Here is a 16,182-nt window from a genome sequence, read left to right on the forward strand (position 1 = left end):
TAGGTAGTGCAAAAGTGCGCGGAAATAAAGCATCCATTTTGATAAAATAATTTTTTTATTTGTTATTATAAGGTATTGGTATTGGTGCAAACAGACTTCGCAGATTGAATGGATGATAGCCAAATTAACTTCAACATTGTGGTTGCTATTAACTGTCAAATGTCGGAAAATCCTTTTCAAGACATTTGAAAAGTTATAGAAATTGAAGGATCTTTTTTAGATTCGCTGATTGAGAAAAATTGAAATTTGGAAATATTTGGGTATTTTTTCCATTATTAAAATTGAGTTTCTATGAATTGGTTTAATATCATTTACTTTTTCGAAAAATATTAGACTTTCATTCTTTCTCTCTGATTGTATTTAATACATATTTTGATCATCCAGCTGGAAGCTGACCTGTTTTCTAAAGGCATATTGTCATCCTTTCATTTTTGTATAAGCCTTTGAGAACAATTTTCTACCCTTATAATAACTAGTCACACTCAATAACAAGGGTTGTAAGAAACAGTCACTCTTCGAGAACGATATTGAGAGGGAGAAAGTTTGAGACTTGTGAATATAATATCATCCCGTGAAGTATTTAAGATTTTTTTGTCTTTCTCACATAATCATTATTTTATCAATTCAATTCGATTCTCTTCGCAAGAAATTATGGATTCGTTTCTATAGTATCGTACGCATTGTTATTTGATGAACACCGTCATACTAATTTTCAAAAAATTTCAAGAAATTGCAATTATTACATAAATTGTCCATGCTACCGAAAAAATCAAGGCAGAGGTAAAAAGCAACGAATCAATACTTCAAGAATTGGTGTTAAACAAAGACTGCTACTGTAAGAAAATTAGCTTTTGGTAAACTTTTTCATAAAGGAATACACAGATATTTCCAAATATCCTAAGCTTGAGTATTTAAAAAAAAAAGAATAAATCATCGTTAATTTGACGTGGTTGGTAAAATGAAGTATAAAAGGTATTTCCCATGTTTCTTCAAAGGGTGTTTCTTCAGTAAATAAGATATAAATTTTTTTACTTACGTCCAATCCGATTTGGACCCAAAATTTTAAGTATTCAGAAGAATGTTTTATATTCATTTATTTTATATTCATTCAATGGAAAATAGTAAATAATTAAAAAATAGAAAGTTAACACAAAGATAATCTTATTCAAAGTATTACCAGGTTAGCAATACACTAATACCAACGTTAAACCACCGCATCGTTTTATTTCTGTAAAATCTGCTGTGTGTAGATTTCTTCTAGAAATGTGATATGGGTAGACTCGAATACTTTTAGTCAAAAATACTTGTCCAAAGTGACCTGAGGTACGGCGTCTTGTTGAGTTGAAGAAGAAAGCCATGGGACCATTTCTTGGTCGCTATGTTCGCACATCGTTCCACTTTTTTTCATTTGCTCTCGTCGAAGAGCTTCCTAATGTTTTTTGTAATTCACTGACTCATTTCAAGTCAAAAATCGCTTACATCCCTTTCTTCAACTAATGAGAGCTCTCACCAACTCTCTTCTAGCACTTTCGCCAGGAGTCTCATCAACGAACGCTATCATGTTCATTTTCGTCTATTCAGTTGCCATCCGAGAGGATGGACATATTAGAAGAAGCTTCCGCTATTACGCTATCCGCTATCCATTACTATTTATATAATACGTATCCTACAAAAAAAAATCAGTTTTTAAACTTAATCACATGCTGCAACAGATTTTATAGAATTTTGCATAGGTTTTCTCTGTAAGTTGCCATCAAATAGTCCCTTTATTTCCTCATTTCGTCCAAAAAAAATCAGTCTGCTCCAATATACCAATTTAAGCATTATGCAATTTTTTTCTTTATGAAATTGATGATTTGGCTCCCATAGTACGGGATCTGTTTGATATATTTCTAAAAAATTTAACATCATAATGCATTCCGCACAGGTGTTACTTGGACATTGAAGCGCTGGAAAATGTACATACATCAATGCTATCGACTCCCTCTCGAGACATACTGAAATAATTTGACTCTGGTACGAAAAACAGGCACAGGAGCGAGAGTGGACGAGACACCGTGAGACAACTTCTTTGGTAATTGTATTATCTCCAAACAAAACTCAATAGGAGTAAGATTTTGTTTCTTAACATGCAATGCGAATAGGCTACATCTTCAGACTAACACGGTAAAAATGGTCTATCAACACATGAGGATATGAAAGATACCAGTTGAAATAGATACAGCGTAACTGATAACTGCTACAAAAATTATTTCACCGTAAGTTATGATCACACCTGTTAACTATAAATTTATAATCTACTTCTCATTTTCCCAATTTTCAATTGTTTATTTGATTTGTTGCATTTAAATTACTTATACGAATACATCGAATGAAAAATGTAACTCAATTGACTTTACATATATAAATGTTGATTTTATTACATGAATCTCCTGACACGAAGGGACAATTCTAAGAGTCCCTAAAGAGTCCTATAGGGCCTACAAGCCGACTTTAAAATAAAATGTTTTTTTTTCATCGAAAGCGAAAGTTGGAGGACTTCAATTCACTGCGGAATTTTTTAGGGTGAAAGTGTGCTACATTGAGTTATAGCTAAAAGATTCCATCTTGCAGTATAATAATTTGTCATTGTCGTGGTGGAAAAGCAGAGACGGAACATGTACAGTTTTAGGGTATTAGTCGTCTCATTTAGCGTGTTTATCAGAGGCAGCATGAAATGCTGTTTTTATATTTGAACGTTTTATTTTAATAACTTGTAAAATTTCCAGATAACGTGAAAAAAATGTTGTTTTTTGAAAATAAACTATCAGCCTTTTCTTTCTTCTTTCTTTTTGTTTCCTTATTGTGGTGCTACCAATATATATAATAATTTATATATGAATTGAAGCTAAGTACAATACGTCTTAATAAAGATCACTTATGGTTTAATCATTTTTGATCAATATTTTATTACATGCCTGTTCCATTTCTTCCGTGTCCAGATGTGTTCCAATGTATTATGAGAAATTCATAATGTTTCCACATAATACTTATCGTTCTTGTCAGGGTTGGTCTGACTTAGTTTCCATTCCAAGATATTTTTCCATTTACATTCATTATGTGGAAATCTGTTGTTGTTTTATATGTTTTCCCACTCAGCTTTTTGGTATTCCTCTCTAATTTCAATTCCCTTTTTTGAGATGTAAAATTGTTAACTTCACCGATTTTTTCTCTACAAAATGTACCGCATTTCAACATCTCCAATTATAGTTTCTATAAACTCCATTGTACAGGATGTTTCGTCACTGCTATGAGCCTTTTTTTCACATTACTATTTAATATGATACTTTGTAAGAGGGTTTATGAAGCTTCTACTATTACAAACCCACTTGTTGGTAAAATATGTTTGCTCGTCATATGATTATAATTTCTATTCGAAGATTTTCAAGGTACTTACTATCAAGTTTTTTCGAAAGGTGAATAAGTTTATTAACTTTTATGTTGATTGATATCAAAGAGCTAATATCCGTCCTGAAAGGCAGACAGCATCCTACTTACGTAGGTTTTATAAAAGTGTCTTCCTTCTTCCGGGTTATACCTTTTATCTCCTGGTTTGATATTTTCTTTGCGGTTCGTGTTTTTCTTTGTATCTATGAAGATAAACTGCTTAGCAGACTCAATACTAATAAAAACGACCTCAAGAGTAGATTAACTTGCTAAAGCGATCCATACTCAAGATTCTGCCGATCCAAAATTTGAACTGCACCCTAATATATAGTCCCTCTTCTTTATTATTTTTGGTGTATTCACTGTAGGTCGTGGTTCAGTTGTTTTCTCGACCTTGGATACCTCGAGTATCCTTTCTTTGTGTAGTTCATCAGCTCTCTAAGGTCTTGGAGTCTTTTCCTGGCGGTTCTCTCTATTAGTACTCCTATTTTCTTCTAGTCTAATACTCAGTGAATTTATTGGGTCCTAATGTTCGAAAAGCCTTTCACTGCCTATTTTAGACTGACGGGCTTGTTATACATATATGGGATGTAGTGGAACCGCATTGGGAAGTTTCAATGGAATCATCTAATTTAGGTGATTTTTGAAATCTGTATTTGAGATATTAAGAGTTTTAAGAGTAGAGTATGCTGCAATAAAGGGATAGAATCAAATTTTTTACGAATGATATATGTTATATCATATTTTCATAAGAAAAATCAAGGTAAAGGGCGTCCAACTTACTGTTTTGAAAATTAGATTATGAATATATGAAGGTTTAGAAATGCTAGATACTGTAAGTTAATGAAAAAAATAACTACGTAGATAGAAGAAAGTATAGATCAAGAAAAAACATTCAAATGATTTTGAAAAAATTGTTGTTTGTGTAATACAGACAGAAAATTCACACATCTATTATTGCGTATCCTTTAATAATTCTGTCAAATTTGTCATGGGATGGTACCACAGCGGATCAGAAACTTTCATTGTGATCTTATTCTTGAATACAGTGTTTTTCTAAGTGAACATTTCTCTGTACCACCAAAGTCTTTAATAACATATGTTACACTCGTCTTAATTGAAGTACAGAGACCGAGATTGTTAAAATATATAGGTATAATTACTGAGGACAGTTGGGTACTGAAAAAAAGAAGGAGGAAAGGAAAAAACAGTTGGAGGAGGCTAGGAAAGCTTTGAGAAAAGTGGGAATGATAGACTGGCGAATTGAGGCAAAAACGAGAAAAAGAATGAAAGAATTCGAAACTGAAGTCAGATAGCCAGATACTCATCTAAGTATTTAATTTTCAAAGTATCGTAGTTTTTCAAGTGAGAATTTAATTGCATTGGAAATCATAAATTTGTGGCTACCCAAATACTCTAAGTGCAGACTTTTTTATCAGTATATAATTAATAGTTCTACAATCCATACAAATTTTTTGAATCAATTTTATTTCGTCTATTAAAATTTAATCGGAAATATTGTTGATTGTTGGTTAAGTTATTCCAAGTAGGACAACCATTCTTCAAATATATCTGATGGTAATAAAAAGTGAAAAAATCTAAGAATGGAGTGTTAAAGATCATTGAACATGCATTAGTATCTTTTATCATGAAGTATAACTAGTAAGAAATTACAATTTTCTCATCGTAATGTTCAAGAAACCTTGAAGTAACTTCGCTATCTTATTACAATAGGATAAAAGCGAAACTATTAAAGTAAAAAAGTATGTATTGAGTATGTATCTCCCGTTCCGAAGTTGGTTTCTTATCCTTTGCCCATTTAGCCCATCATTCTGTCGACGTGGTGTCACCCTTATCGTCGTCTCGATCTCATGAATCGTACTATATTCTAAATTCTCAGATCTGTCAAAGCTTTGCTTCTTATTTGATATCTTAGGCTCAATTCTTTAATATTTTTCATCTCTGCTGCCTTCTCCGTTTTTGTTGTGTCCACCCTCAGTTTTTTGCATATGTAGGTATAGGTCTTATACATATGTGAATATTAAGTTTTTTGGCTGTTAGGAACCGATATAGCAAAACGAATTTTTGCATTATTTATCTGAGGATGAAAATTGCGTCTATTGTTGATCTATATTCTCCGAAGCCACGTTGTTCTCCGCTTATTTTTATTCTATTAATTACTTATTTTATGATGATTTTGCTCATCAGCGTACTTACGCTGTTTAGCAAAGATATGATTCTATTATTTTCTGGATCATATTTCTTTCAGTTTTTGTATATTGGAATTGTGATACTATTTTTCCAATTAGTCGGTAGTTTTTCAGTCGAGATAATTTTTTTATGTCGACTATCTGATCGCAGGTCCTTCGTACTTGAATATTTCGTTAACGATTTGTTCAGGGCCAGTGGTTTTCCTGCTTTTCAATTTTGCTGGTGCCTCATGTAGTTCTCCGTGTGTTATGTTATTTCCTCCTGTGTAGTTATTGTCTGTGTAATCTTCGATATCACTTGTTCGTGATCCATGAAGGTCTCTAACGTACGTTTCTGACTTCTTTGATGTGTATCTGTACTTCTTTGTTGACTGCTCTTCTTCTGTCTCTTAGTTTGTTTCAAATTTCCTTTTCCTCCATATAGGTCATGTTCCATCTTAGCAAAGAAATTGTCCAAATTGTCTTGATTATTTCTTTTATGGCATAATTTACTCTGTTTCTAGCTACTCTATATTTTCTTGTGCTCTTATATTTGATGTATGCTTCTTTTTTGCATTGCTTATATTTTCACTCATTTCATTCATTACTGCGGCAGTTCTTTAAAAAAAAAGGTAGGACATCCTTAATTAGTTTTTTTTTGTATCTGGTGCTTATATACTGAAGAAGAACGTTTTCGTTGTTTCATTTTTATGAGAAATGTACAAGATATTACTTTTTATGTATTCCACTTCATCGATATCGTTTTCAAAATTATCGTACATAAGGATGCCAACTAGGGCTTGGGCTCTATGGCTCTTCACTCTTTTGCTATAAAACAGTATATAGATTGGGTAACTTTCCCTTTTTTTTCCAATTCCGACAATGTACATATTTCGATACCTCGATCTCTGCTGTTCCATGATAATATATTGCAACTTCCAATTCGTATTTTTTCCTTTTTCTTACCGTGTCGTTATCCCATAAAGCCCGTCAGGTTTCCGAGGTTCTATTAGTAGTACTTTGAGCATTGAATCTCTATTACGGTGGGTAGGTTGCTAGCCGTGACCACCAAATTTCCTCCTTTCTGTTGGCTTGAGACCGGCTACAGTGCACTTGAAGCCACTCTATTCACTTCAGGCTGTGAGCATGAAGTTAAACTAACAGATCAACTTTCTGGAATCGTTTGTTTACTATAATATGAATACATGAAATAGATTTAAACTTTTTTCGCAACTTTAAACAATGTAATATTGATTTATACTAAGCAATGTGCTTAATCCTTACAGAATAGACAGATCATTTTGTTAAAAATAGCTCATTACATCGGTTAGATCAATCTATCCATTTTGCAGCTTACAAAACTATTCAATTTTGATGCATAATTAATTATTGTACTGCCTGTCAACTAATGATTATTCTCAGCAACTAACATACATAAATCACAAATGAATTACGTAAGGTATCAATGAATACGTTATAGCTATCATAGATGATATAGACCCTTCCTTCATAACAAACTTTATTTAGAACTATCTCCTCAATGTATTGTTTGAATATGCTCAAAGAGATGTTATTATGTGGACATAGATGTCGTATATCTATGTATTTATCATCTCCAACAATGTTGCTGTCACTCTACCGGGGCAACTGTTATTAACTTCATTTTGTTCATTATTCTTTGCATTGCTATTTGATATAAATTAATGATATATCATAAAATCCAGAATTAAATTTGAATTGAAAATGAGAAAGTTACGAACTCACCTTTTCCAGATGTACATATTTAATTATAATTCTTTCAAAGCTGAGCTAAAAATCATTTTAATGACATCGTCTCGGACTTCATCAGAAAAAGAAATATTTGAATACTTCGCATGAGGAAACGCAGAAAAAAATTATAACAACCTTTTAAATGCCACATGTTTGCAAGGTCAAATCAGATGTTTTTTCTGTTATCATCAAATATCTATTATGTTGATAATAATATATTTGATAATATGATGTTGTAAAAATTGACATTCCTTGTTCATTGAATCTCGTTCTGAAAGGAATTTTATCAATTGTTTTTCATCTTAATGGAAAATATGACAGAATTGGAATAAATAATATAGTTAAATGGAATTTAATAATGGGAAATAGTTTTAATATTCAAATAGTTGTCTTCAAAGTTCTATGCGCAAGTTTCAGTTAGTAGGAATTGGGACTGAGAAATATTAATGATTTATCTGAATATGTGAAGTAATTTGTACAATCGAGGAACCAGTTTAGAATATAGGAATACATACAAAAACGGCGAAGGTTATAGGTGTGTATCGAGTTATTTACTATAATTTGGCATTTCCGTCAATAAATATATAAAAAAAAACAGACAAAAGTTATAGGTAGGTATACTGTATCAACAAATTTTTTTATAAAACGGAATATATACAGGTTGAAATATTTTCACTTTATGGAGAACAATAAAAACAAAAAAGGTACTGTGAGACAATATAAGTCGTTGCCGAGAGTTGAAAGTATTTTATTAGAATACGTATCCATAAAACTTATCTTAGAAAATGGTTTAGAGAAAATGTCTCATGAACTTGTAATATGGGTTATTTCAAAATTTCCAGAGTACTGAGAAGGAGCCAGTATACACCTTAAACATCTCGTGTAAACCAAAAGCAGATACAAGGTTTTCATTAGTAAGAGTATTCAAGAGAAAAAAGAGAAAATACATGAGAAAACAGAAATCTATGAAACGAAAACTCATGGACTAAAAATTCCAGATCTCTTAACATATGATATCGCATTATTGATAAAATTATTGTCTAGTAGATATTAACAGGAAAAACATGTTTAATAAAATAGTGCGAGAGATAGCTCAGCCCAGGGTTGATCGTAGACCGCATGCGGACAACCAAAATAATGCGACTTCGCAGGCCGTATCTAATTTTATAAATTAAGCAAAATACTTATGTATATTCATGTCTTCCTTGACAGCAAAGCTTGAGAAATATCGAGAGTAGAACAAAATGTGGTGATTCATTTATTTTCTAGTCTTTATACAAATTCTTAATTAGATGGCAAAATTCGTGATAGAGGCTTCCATAGTAAAAGGCTTCTTTGAATAGAAATGATCTGGTGTATCAGTTGCAAATTTCTCTCTAAATGAAAGATTTACCTTATTATCTGAGTGCTATTCAATGTTCTACTTTCTGTACAAGTTTCACAACATTTCTAATGATTATATTAAGAAAGGCAGCAAAGACTTAGATATTAAGTTTCAGGGAAATGAGGAAGAAAGTACCGTAAAAGACGTATACAACTTTTTAATGGAATGGATTCAGTCAAAGATCTTTTTCCTGGTGAAAAGAAGCCAACCGAAACATTTGAATTTATAGTCAATAGCAGAATCAAGAATTTTCTCAACCGTACTTGATTCTGTGACAGGCAAAGTCGCAGTAAACTAAAAATTATAAAAAATTACTAATAATAATAATAGGAGTCAAAAAAGGCTGACGGATTTGACCATCGTCTCATTCTAAATAGAATTAGATCAAAAAATTTATTTCACTGAAATTATCAACAAATTTTCTTCGCTGAATGTCAGAAAAGTTGATTCTAATTATAAAATGTCCATTTTTTTTCCAAATTTTTTCAGTAACTTGTTATTCTTTAATCATTATAACGTTGCCGGCTAAAAAACAAACTGTTAGTCGTAGTTTTATCAATGTTTTACTTTTCGTTTTGATGGGTGTATGAGTTTATGTCAGCGATAAGTAGTTGTAAGAATATTAAGCGTTTTAAAGAGGGCAGTCGACATCCGAAGATCGGTCCTGGCTCAGCATTTAGAGCTAGTGTCTGCTATAGATTTGAAACAAATTTTGACAACACCCCGCATTCCATGGCCATTTAATAGTCCGGATTTAACACTATTATTCACGTTTTATGGACGTTTTAAAAAGAAGCTGATATCAAAATAAATAGTAGTTTTCATTCCAAATAGCATCATTTCCGATAGTACAAAAAGGTTTTGTATGAAAAATGGTATACTCTCAGTTAAGCATATGTAGGAGAATTGTAAGCCAGAGGTATAGACATTTTTATCACCAGCGTATACCTACAGATATAAAGAGACTAACTATAAGGATAATTCACCAATTGAAGCAATTGAAAATATAAGATTTCAATTAAACTGAAGTTTTCTATAATAAGAATATTAGAAAAATATGAGCATTGTTATAAATTGTAGTAGATAAGGTAGGAAAACAATGTGTTGGGACAGGGACAAAAAGTATAGTGTATCCTGTATAAATAAATTACCTTGTGAAATTTGTTTTTTTTTCTATTCGTGACAGTTATAAATTAAATGTTAATGTGATATTTCAACATATATGTAATAAATTATGAAGACACAAAAGGGATGTATGTACTTATCTAGTATTTATTACAATAAATCAAAGTTTTGCTGCATACACAGTATAGATAGTAAATTCAAATCAAATAAATGAGAAAAAAATCTATCGATAGTAATATCACAACTATTTTATTCTACTAAATTAAATGGGTATTCAGAATTATCTTTCAATTCTTCAGCATGACATATTCTAGTCCCGCAATTAAAAATATCTATGAGCTTCAAATCTTCTTCGGATAATATAAAATCAAAAATATCTATGTTTTGTTTCAATCTGTCTGGATTGGAGGATTTAGGAATTGGTATAGTACCCTGTTGGTACACGTAACGGAGTACTACTTGTGCAGTAGTCTTCCTATATTTTTTCCCAATAGATAAAAGCTTTGAATCTTCCAACGATAGCATCTTATCACCTTCTTTAGCCCAAGGACGAGCTGGAGAAGCCAATGGAGAGTAAGCCATGATCTCGATATCGTGGTCTTTGCAAATTGTTATTAATTTCTTTTGGTTGAGAAAAGGTGTTACTTCTATCTGATTCATAACGGGTTTTATAGAACAAGACTTCATGATTCTGGCAACTTGTTCAGAATTGAAGTTCGATAATCCAATACTCTTTACCAGACCAAGACTGACACAGTTCTCCATGGCTTTCCATGTCTTGCAAAAATCATATTCTATATTTTCTGAACCTTTAAATGGCAAACTGCTGTCGAATTTTTTGCAAATGGTAGCACAAGGCCAATGCATCAAATACAGGTCAATATACTCGAGTCCCAAATTCTTCAACGATTCCTTACATGCAGGAATAACTTTGTCTTCCTCATGAAATACGTTCCAAAGTTTTGTAACTACGAATAGATCTGCTCTGGTAACTGTACCATCTGAAATTTTTGCTTGTAAACCTTCACCTATTTCTTTCTCGTTTCCATACACCCAAGCACAATCAAATAATCTATAACCAATATCTATTGCTGTTTTTATAGTTTCCTTTGCTTCTCCAGGAGCTGCTAACCACGTTCCAAGTCCGAAGCTGGGACAATATGTTCCATTATTCAACTTTTTTAGAGGTACTGCCATTTTATTATGTCTGGAAACGAAATGGGCATTTGATAAAATGTGATTACCAAAATAATAAAAAGATATTCCATCAATTTGAATTAATTTTCAGAATTATATTTCTAGACCTTAGATCTTAGAACTACGTTCAAATATTTAATTCGGCAGAATCATGGTAGAAATTTTGCCATGAATTCTGAAATTATATAAAATACCAAAAATACATCTACGTTTTAATGTCTGTTAAATCTTTATAAGAACTTTTGCGAAAACTATTCTGAAAAAATAGTAAATACTGTTCAAAAAATTGTAATTAAACAAGAAAGAAAAACGCCATTTAAGGAAGGAAATCCAGAGTGGTCTTTCAGAGAAGCTGGGTTTAACAACATCAAGAAGTGTAATAACAGAAGAATACTTACGAAAATGTTTCCCTGAACTTGAAAAGTATTTAAAAAACAGAATGTTTCTGATATTTTGAAATAGCCTGTAAGAACATTCCATGGCGATAAACCAAGTTTCTCTATACGTACAAAACAGGAAAGTTTCTAGCACTAAAAGGTTGGAAAAATTTAGAAGAAATTTAAAAGGGCAACGAAAAAGAGACAATTACAGTGTTGTAAGTATTTTCTACAAATAGGAAGACTGTGTATTCAATGGTGGTTTTTCCATATGTTAGGTGGTTGATAACATACTTTCAGGTACTTGGGTAAATCTGAGAGTGGCTCGATGCGTAAAAATATCCTTTTCGAGTATGTGACGAATGGATTGAAAAAGATGATATAACGAAACAAGTACTGTTACTGATTGACGGACATAATTCACATTTCACGATGGAGTTGAGTGAATTTAACAAGAACAATGGGATAATAATCTACGCATTACCTTCCAATACTACCCACATAATGCAACCTGCTGTTATAAGTGTATTCAAAGGACTCAAAAGTGAATGAAAAAAGACGGTACAAAGTTGGCAGTTTAATCGAGAAAAAGTTAACTGTGTTTTAACGAAGACAATATTTTACCCTTACCTGAAAGCAGTTCACTACCAAATTCTATTATCAATGGTTTTAGGAAGTGTGGATTGTATCTAATTAGTCCTGATGCTGTTGACTATACAAGTGTCCGAGAAACAGAATCGAAGATCTGAATATGGCTTTGGCTGCTCATCACGAAATATCAAAAACAAAACAAAAAGTATTAGTTAAAATGCAGAATAAAGAATTGACAATGTCATTCAAGAACTTGAAACAGTAAAACATTGTATACTATTGGCAATTGATATGAAATGTATGAGATAACTGAAAAAGGATTCTAAGAAAAAGAACACACTAACACTGAAGAGAAAATGGAAGATAATTCCTTATTTGATCTGAGTTTGAATATGAACACAAAAGATGAATAAATATGATGTGGAAACTGATAATAAGAATGATGACGAGAAAGATCTGCTCTGTCTTTAACATGTGTTGATAAATGAAAACTGTGATAGTAATGACAATATAACGGAGATACCAAATGTAGAGTCAAGATGTCAAGATGTTGATAGATGAAAACTGTGATAACTTAGAAGACAGTCAAGTAATAATAAGCAAAACGCCATAATTTAATAATAAAATATCTTAAATAAATAACTTAATATCGAAGATAATTTCAAGAAAGTAGAGATTGATAGTTGTGTGGAAATCGATATTTTATAAAATATAACGATAAATAAAGCAGAAGATAATCATATTGATACTCATCTATTTTCTTCAAATCGTTTAAAACCAAAGGAATAATCAAGGAAAACATAAAGAGATACAGCTCCCGCAGCAATTTCTTAAATCTTTTACAATTTACCTGAGGCAGAAGCAGGAAAAGAAGCAAAAAAAAGAAGAAAACAAGATGGAAAGAAGAATGAGAGACAAGAACGATGTGCTCAAAAGAAAATTGAAAAAAAAGTCAAAGAAGAAGAAGAATTCCAAATAAAACGGCACAAGAGCGGTTAAATGTAAAGAAAAATGTGATACATGTAATGAACAACTAGATAGCGATGTCGAGGACGATGAATTGAAAAATGTTGGAAGTGATTTGTGTCCAAGATGGTTCCATGTCAAATCTACCAAATTTTAGTAACTTTCATATGAAGAAGTAGGTAACCTAGAATTTAAATGTGATTTCTTTAAGTGATCTAAGAATAAAATTTTTTGTTCTTCATAAATTTGTTCTTTATTGAAATATAGCATCTCCAATTGTAACTTTAAAAATTTTCTTCAAATCTATATATGCCAAATACAAAAAAGCCATTGCAGTTGTAAAAAACTTATGACTGTAGCTTATTGAAATAATTTTTTTTCATAAAGTAATAATAATATCAATGATATCCAGATAGCTCATGAAATTATTTATTTCCTTATACACAACGGAGGCTAATATATTAAATTATAGTTAAGTGAGTAATAAATTTGAACAGTTTTATGAATTCGACCTTGGGATATTTGACACTCAAACATCTCTGTAAATGTACGAGGAAATTTAACAGGTATATAATAATCAAGACAATTACTATATACATTTATTACATATTTCATTATATATATTAGAAATATACTACAAAAAAGGACCAAGTTTTTTTGTTACATTATATATGTAACTCCGATTCGTAAAAACATAATATAAACACATTACCTGAAAATAGATGCAGTATTTTGATCCAGAGCAATTTGTATATGTTGACCTTAACCTACTACGAATACTGATAGTGTTAGAGACGATGTAATAAGTTAAAGTAACTCGATAGATTTAGCTAGAGATGGAGTGAACTGTTCAAAAACGAATAGTTATTTTTCGTTTCATTAATACAAAATTTAAAGATGAGCGACTTTGAAACATGAGCAGTGAATGAATGTCTCTCTACATAATAATGAACAGAAACAGAAATAATTAAGTAGTTATCGATCAAGTTCAAAAAGGTCAAGGAATGTTTGTATTACATTTGAAATAAGTTTATTATCACCATTAGAATAATCAAGCAAATTTTTCAACAGAGGTTTCTCTGTTGATTAAAACTGAAATTGACAAAACAAAATTATATCTTGTCTTTTTCTGGTCGCTATCATCTGCTCAGTTTTCCATACTCCTTTCACGAGATTTGTCTGAGAGTTTCGTGGTTTAACAAAGAAACAAGACATTTTTTTACATAATCATTCTTATTTTTCATAGTTCATACGTTTTTTCAGCGATGCTGCTTCCAAATAATATTTGCTGTCTTTCTGCTTCTGCTTTCGTATGCGATAACGTCCTGATCTGATGAAAATATTTCTCCTGTAAATGAAACTTACAGGCTAGGAAACGTTGGTGGTAGCCATATATTATGATTAATACTGTGAGTGGGTAACCAATTCGAAGATGCAAATATTTTATGAAAGTTCGATACTCAGTGTTTAGGTTGAAAACATTGCATACAACCCTCATATTCATTATAAATAAAAATTTTGAGGTGGGAAATCATGAAGCAACAAACATAACAAACAGTTATTTTGATTTCTTAATTACTTGGATGGTGTTATTTTTCTGAAGCAAAAAAATGTTTCATTTCAAGTATCTAGTCATTATTAATTTTGCGATAATCGAGTGAATGTTTTAAAAGAAAATAATTTGAAGCGATTATAACAAATTCGTTAGAAAAATTTTAAATGAGATTGCCAGCCTTAACTATTTTTACAGCCTATTTTTATGAGTAAGACACTATTAAAATAATGGAGCATTCGTAATCTGTCGGTCTATCACTACTTTTCCTACAGTTGAAGTTGTACCTCGAGTATATATACTACAATTTTTTGAAATACTCTTCATGAAGGGAACATGAAGAATACAGTTAGTTGTTCGAACAATTCTTTAAAAACATCAGATTTCATGTCCTCATGGAAGTGATCGGTACGAGTAGATTCGAAAGACAATAAACCACCTCTAACAAAACCGTTTGAGTGTATCAGTCTGCTCTCCGTCTCTAATGGATTCCAATCAGTAGATGGATTATTTAAATAGCTTGTCTTCGACTTCATTTTGCAATATTTTGATTTTATCCCTCCTCTACCCATGTTTCGTGTAAATGAAATATTTATCTTCTTTGGCTTTTCATTATTGTTTGGTCCTTGGGTAATTTCTTCTCCATACTACATTAACTCTTCTATCTATTGAAGTAGACCTTCTAGAATACTTTTTCCAGCGAAAACCTATTTTTCAAAAAAGTTTTCATTGTATACTTGGGCTCAATTGAGGGTTATTCTTATCATCTCAAACCATACTAAGAACTTTGTCTACTATCGAAAATGCTTTTCTAAAAAAACTGCACACATTATTTTTGGAAATTTTGTTTTTACTGGAGCTTCACGTGTTGTTTGTAACTCACCCACCGCATTTCTTTTTTTAACAACTATAAAAATCGTAGATTACTCAACACCAAGCGTAGGTACTACTAATTCCACTGTATCATTAACACATTCACTCAACTGATTTGATCAAATTCATCATTGAAGTTTTTTCATAAACCTTTTTTTGGCGGTTATATGGTCCTTCCAAATTTACAATAATCACACTGAAACTCACAATAAACTACACTATACACCTTGTAAATTGCAAATTAAATTGTTGAGAATACACAACCTGTTTATTCTTAGTAGATTAAAAAACCTTTTCGATTAAATTCGTTACGAAGATATTCTTGGAATTAAAGTAAAACAAAGTTTCTGACAGCAAAAATCTTATGATACAGCTATGTTATCTTTAGTACAATTGATCTGTCCAAATCTCCTTCTTTGTTCTCTACAGCTTATGATTATAAAAAAGACGGAAAACTTGTTTTGGCTCTGGTATATAAAAATTTTAGAACTTATTTTTGTATGTATGGATGGATTTGGCATTTCATATACACTTCGACCCAAAAGACCATATTGCTGCGATACTGGAGAACCCAGTATTTATAGCTGATGTGGTAATCCTATTCCTTTTAAAAAGTCTAGAAAATGGGATGTCTTTAGAAAATATTTAAATTATTCTGTGATAATATTTAAAATAGCCCCACCATGCTTTGCGTCAGAAAAAGATTATGGTTTTGTCTCGCGTGAAAAAAAA

General features: G+C 31.4%; 2 protein-coding genes across 3 annotated transcripts in view; both read right to left on the reverse strand.

Annotated features, from left to right (window-relative positions):
- The window catches only part of LOC130901021 (chaoptin), a 371,072-nt gene that overhangs the window by 18,591 nt on the left and 336,299 nt on the right, over positions 1 to 16,182 (reverse strand). The gene's annotated exons all lie outside the window — the stretch shown is intronic.
- On the reverse strand, positions 10,127 to 13,956 carry LOC130901022 (aldo-keto reductase family 1 member B1-like). 2 transcript variants are annotated; one of them, XM_057812072.1, is made up of 3 exons: positions 13,738 to 13,956; positions 12,099 to 12,229; positions 10,127 to 11,101 (listed from the first exon to the last, which is right to left on the reverse strand). In XM_057812072.1, exon 3 carries the CDS (start codon positions 11,089 to 11,091, stop codon positions 10,144 to 10,146), a length of 948 nt encoding a protein of 315 aa, XP_057668055.1. In that variant the 5' UTR covers positions 11,092 to 11,101; positions 12,099 to 12,229; positions 13,738 to 13,956; the 3' UTR covers positions 10,127 to 10,143. The 2 variants fall into 2 exon arrangements, with proteins under 2 accessions (XP_057668055.1, XP_057668056.1); XM_057812073.1 differs by lacking the exon at positions 12,099 to 12,229 and having other exon boundaries at positions 13,738 to 13,953.

Source organism: Diorhabda carinulata, chromosome X (assembly GCF_026250575.1).
Source record: "Diorhabda carinulata isolate Delta chromosome X, icDioCari1.1, whole genome shotgun sequence".
Classification (NCBI taxonomy): Eukaryota; Metazoa; Arthropoda; class Insecta; order Coleoptera; family Chrysomelidae; genus Diorhabda; species Diorhabda carinulata.

What these genes read in the sequence shown, in the direction of transcription:
- LOC130901022 (XM_057812072.1), bottom strand. Translation starts at nt 11,091, where the DNA reads ATGGCAGTACCTCTAAAAAAGTTGAATAATGGAACATATTGTCCCAGC.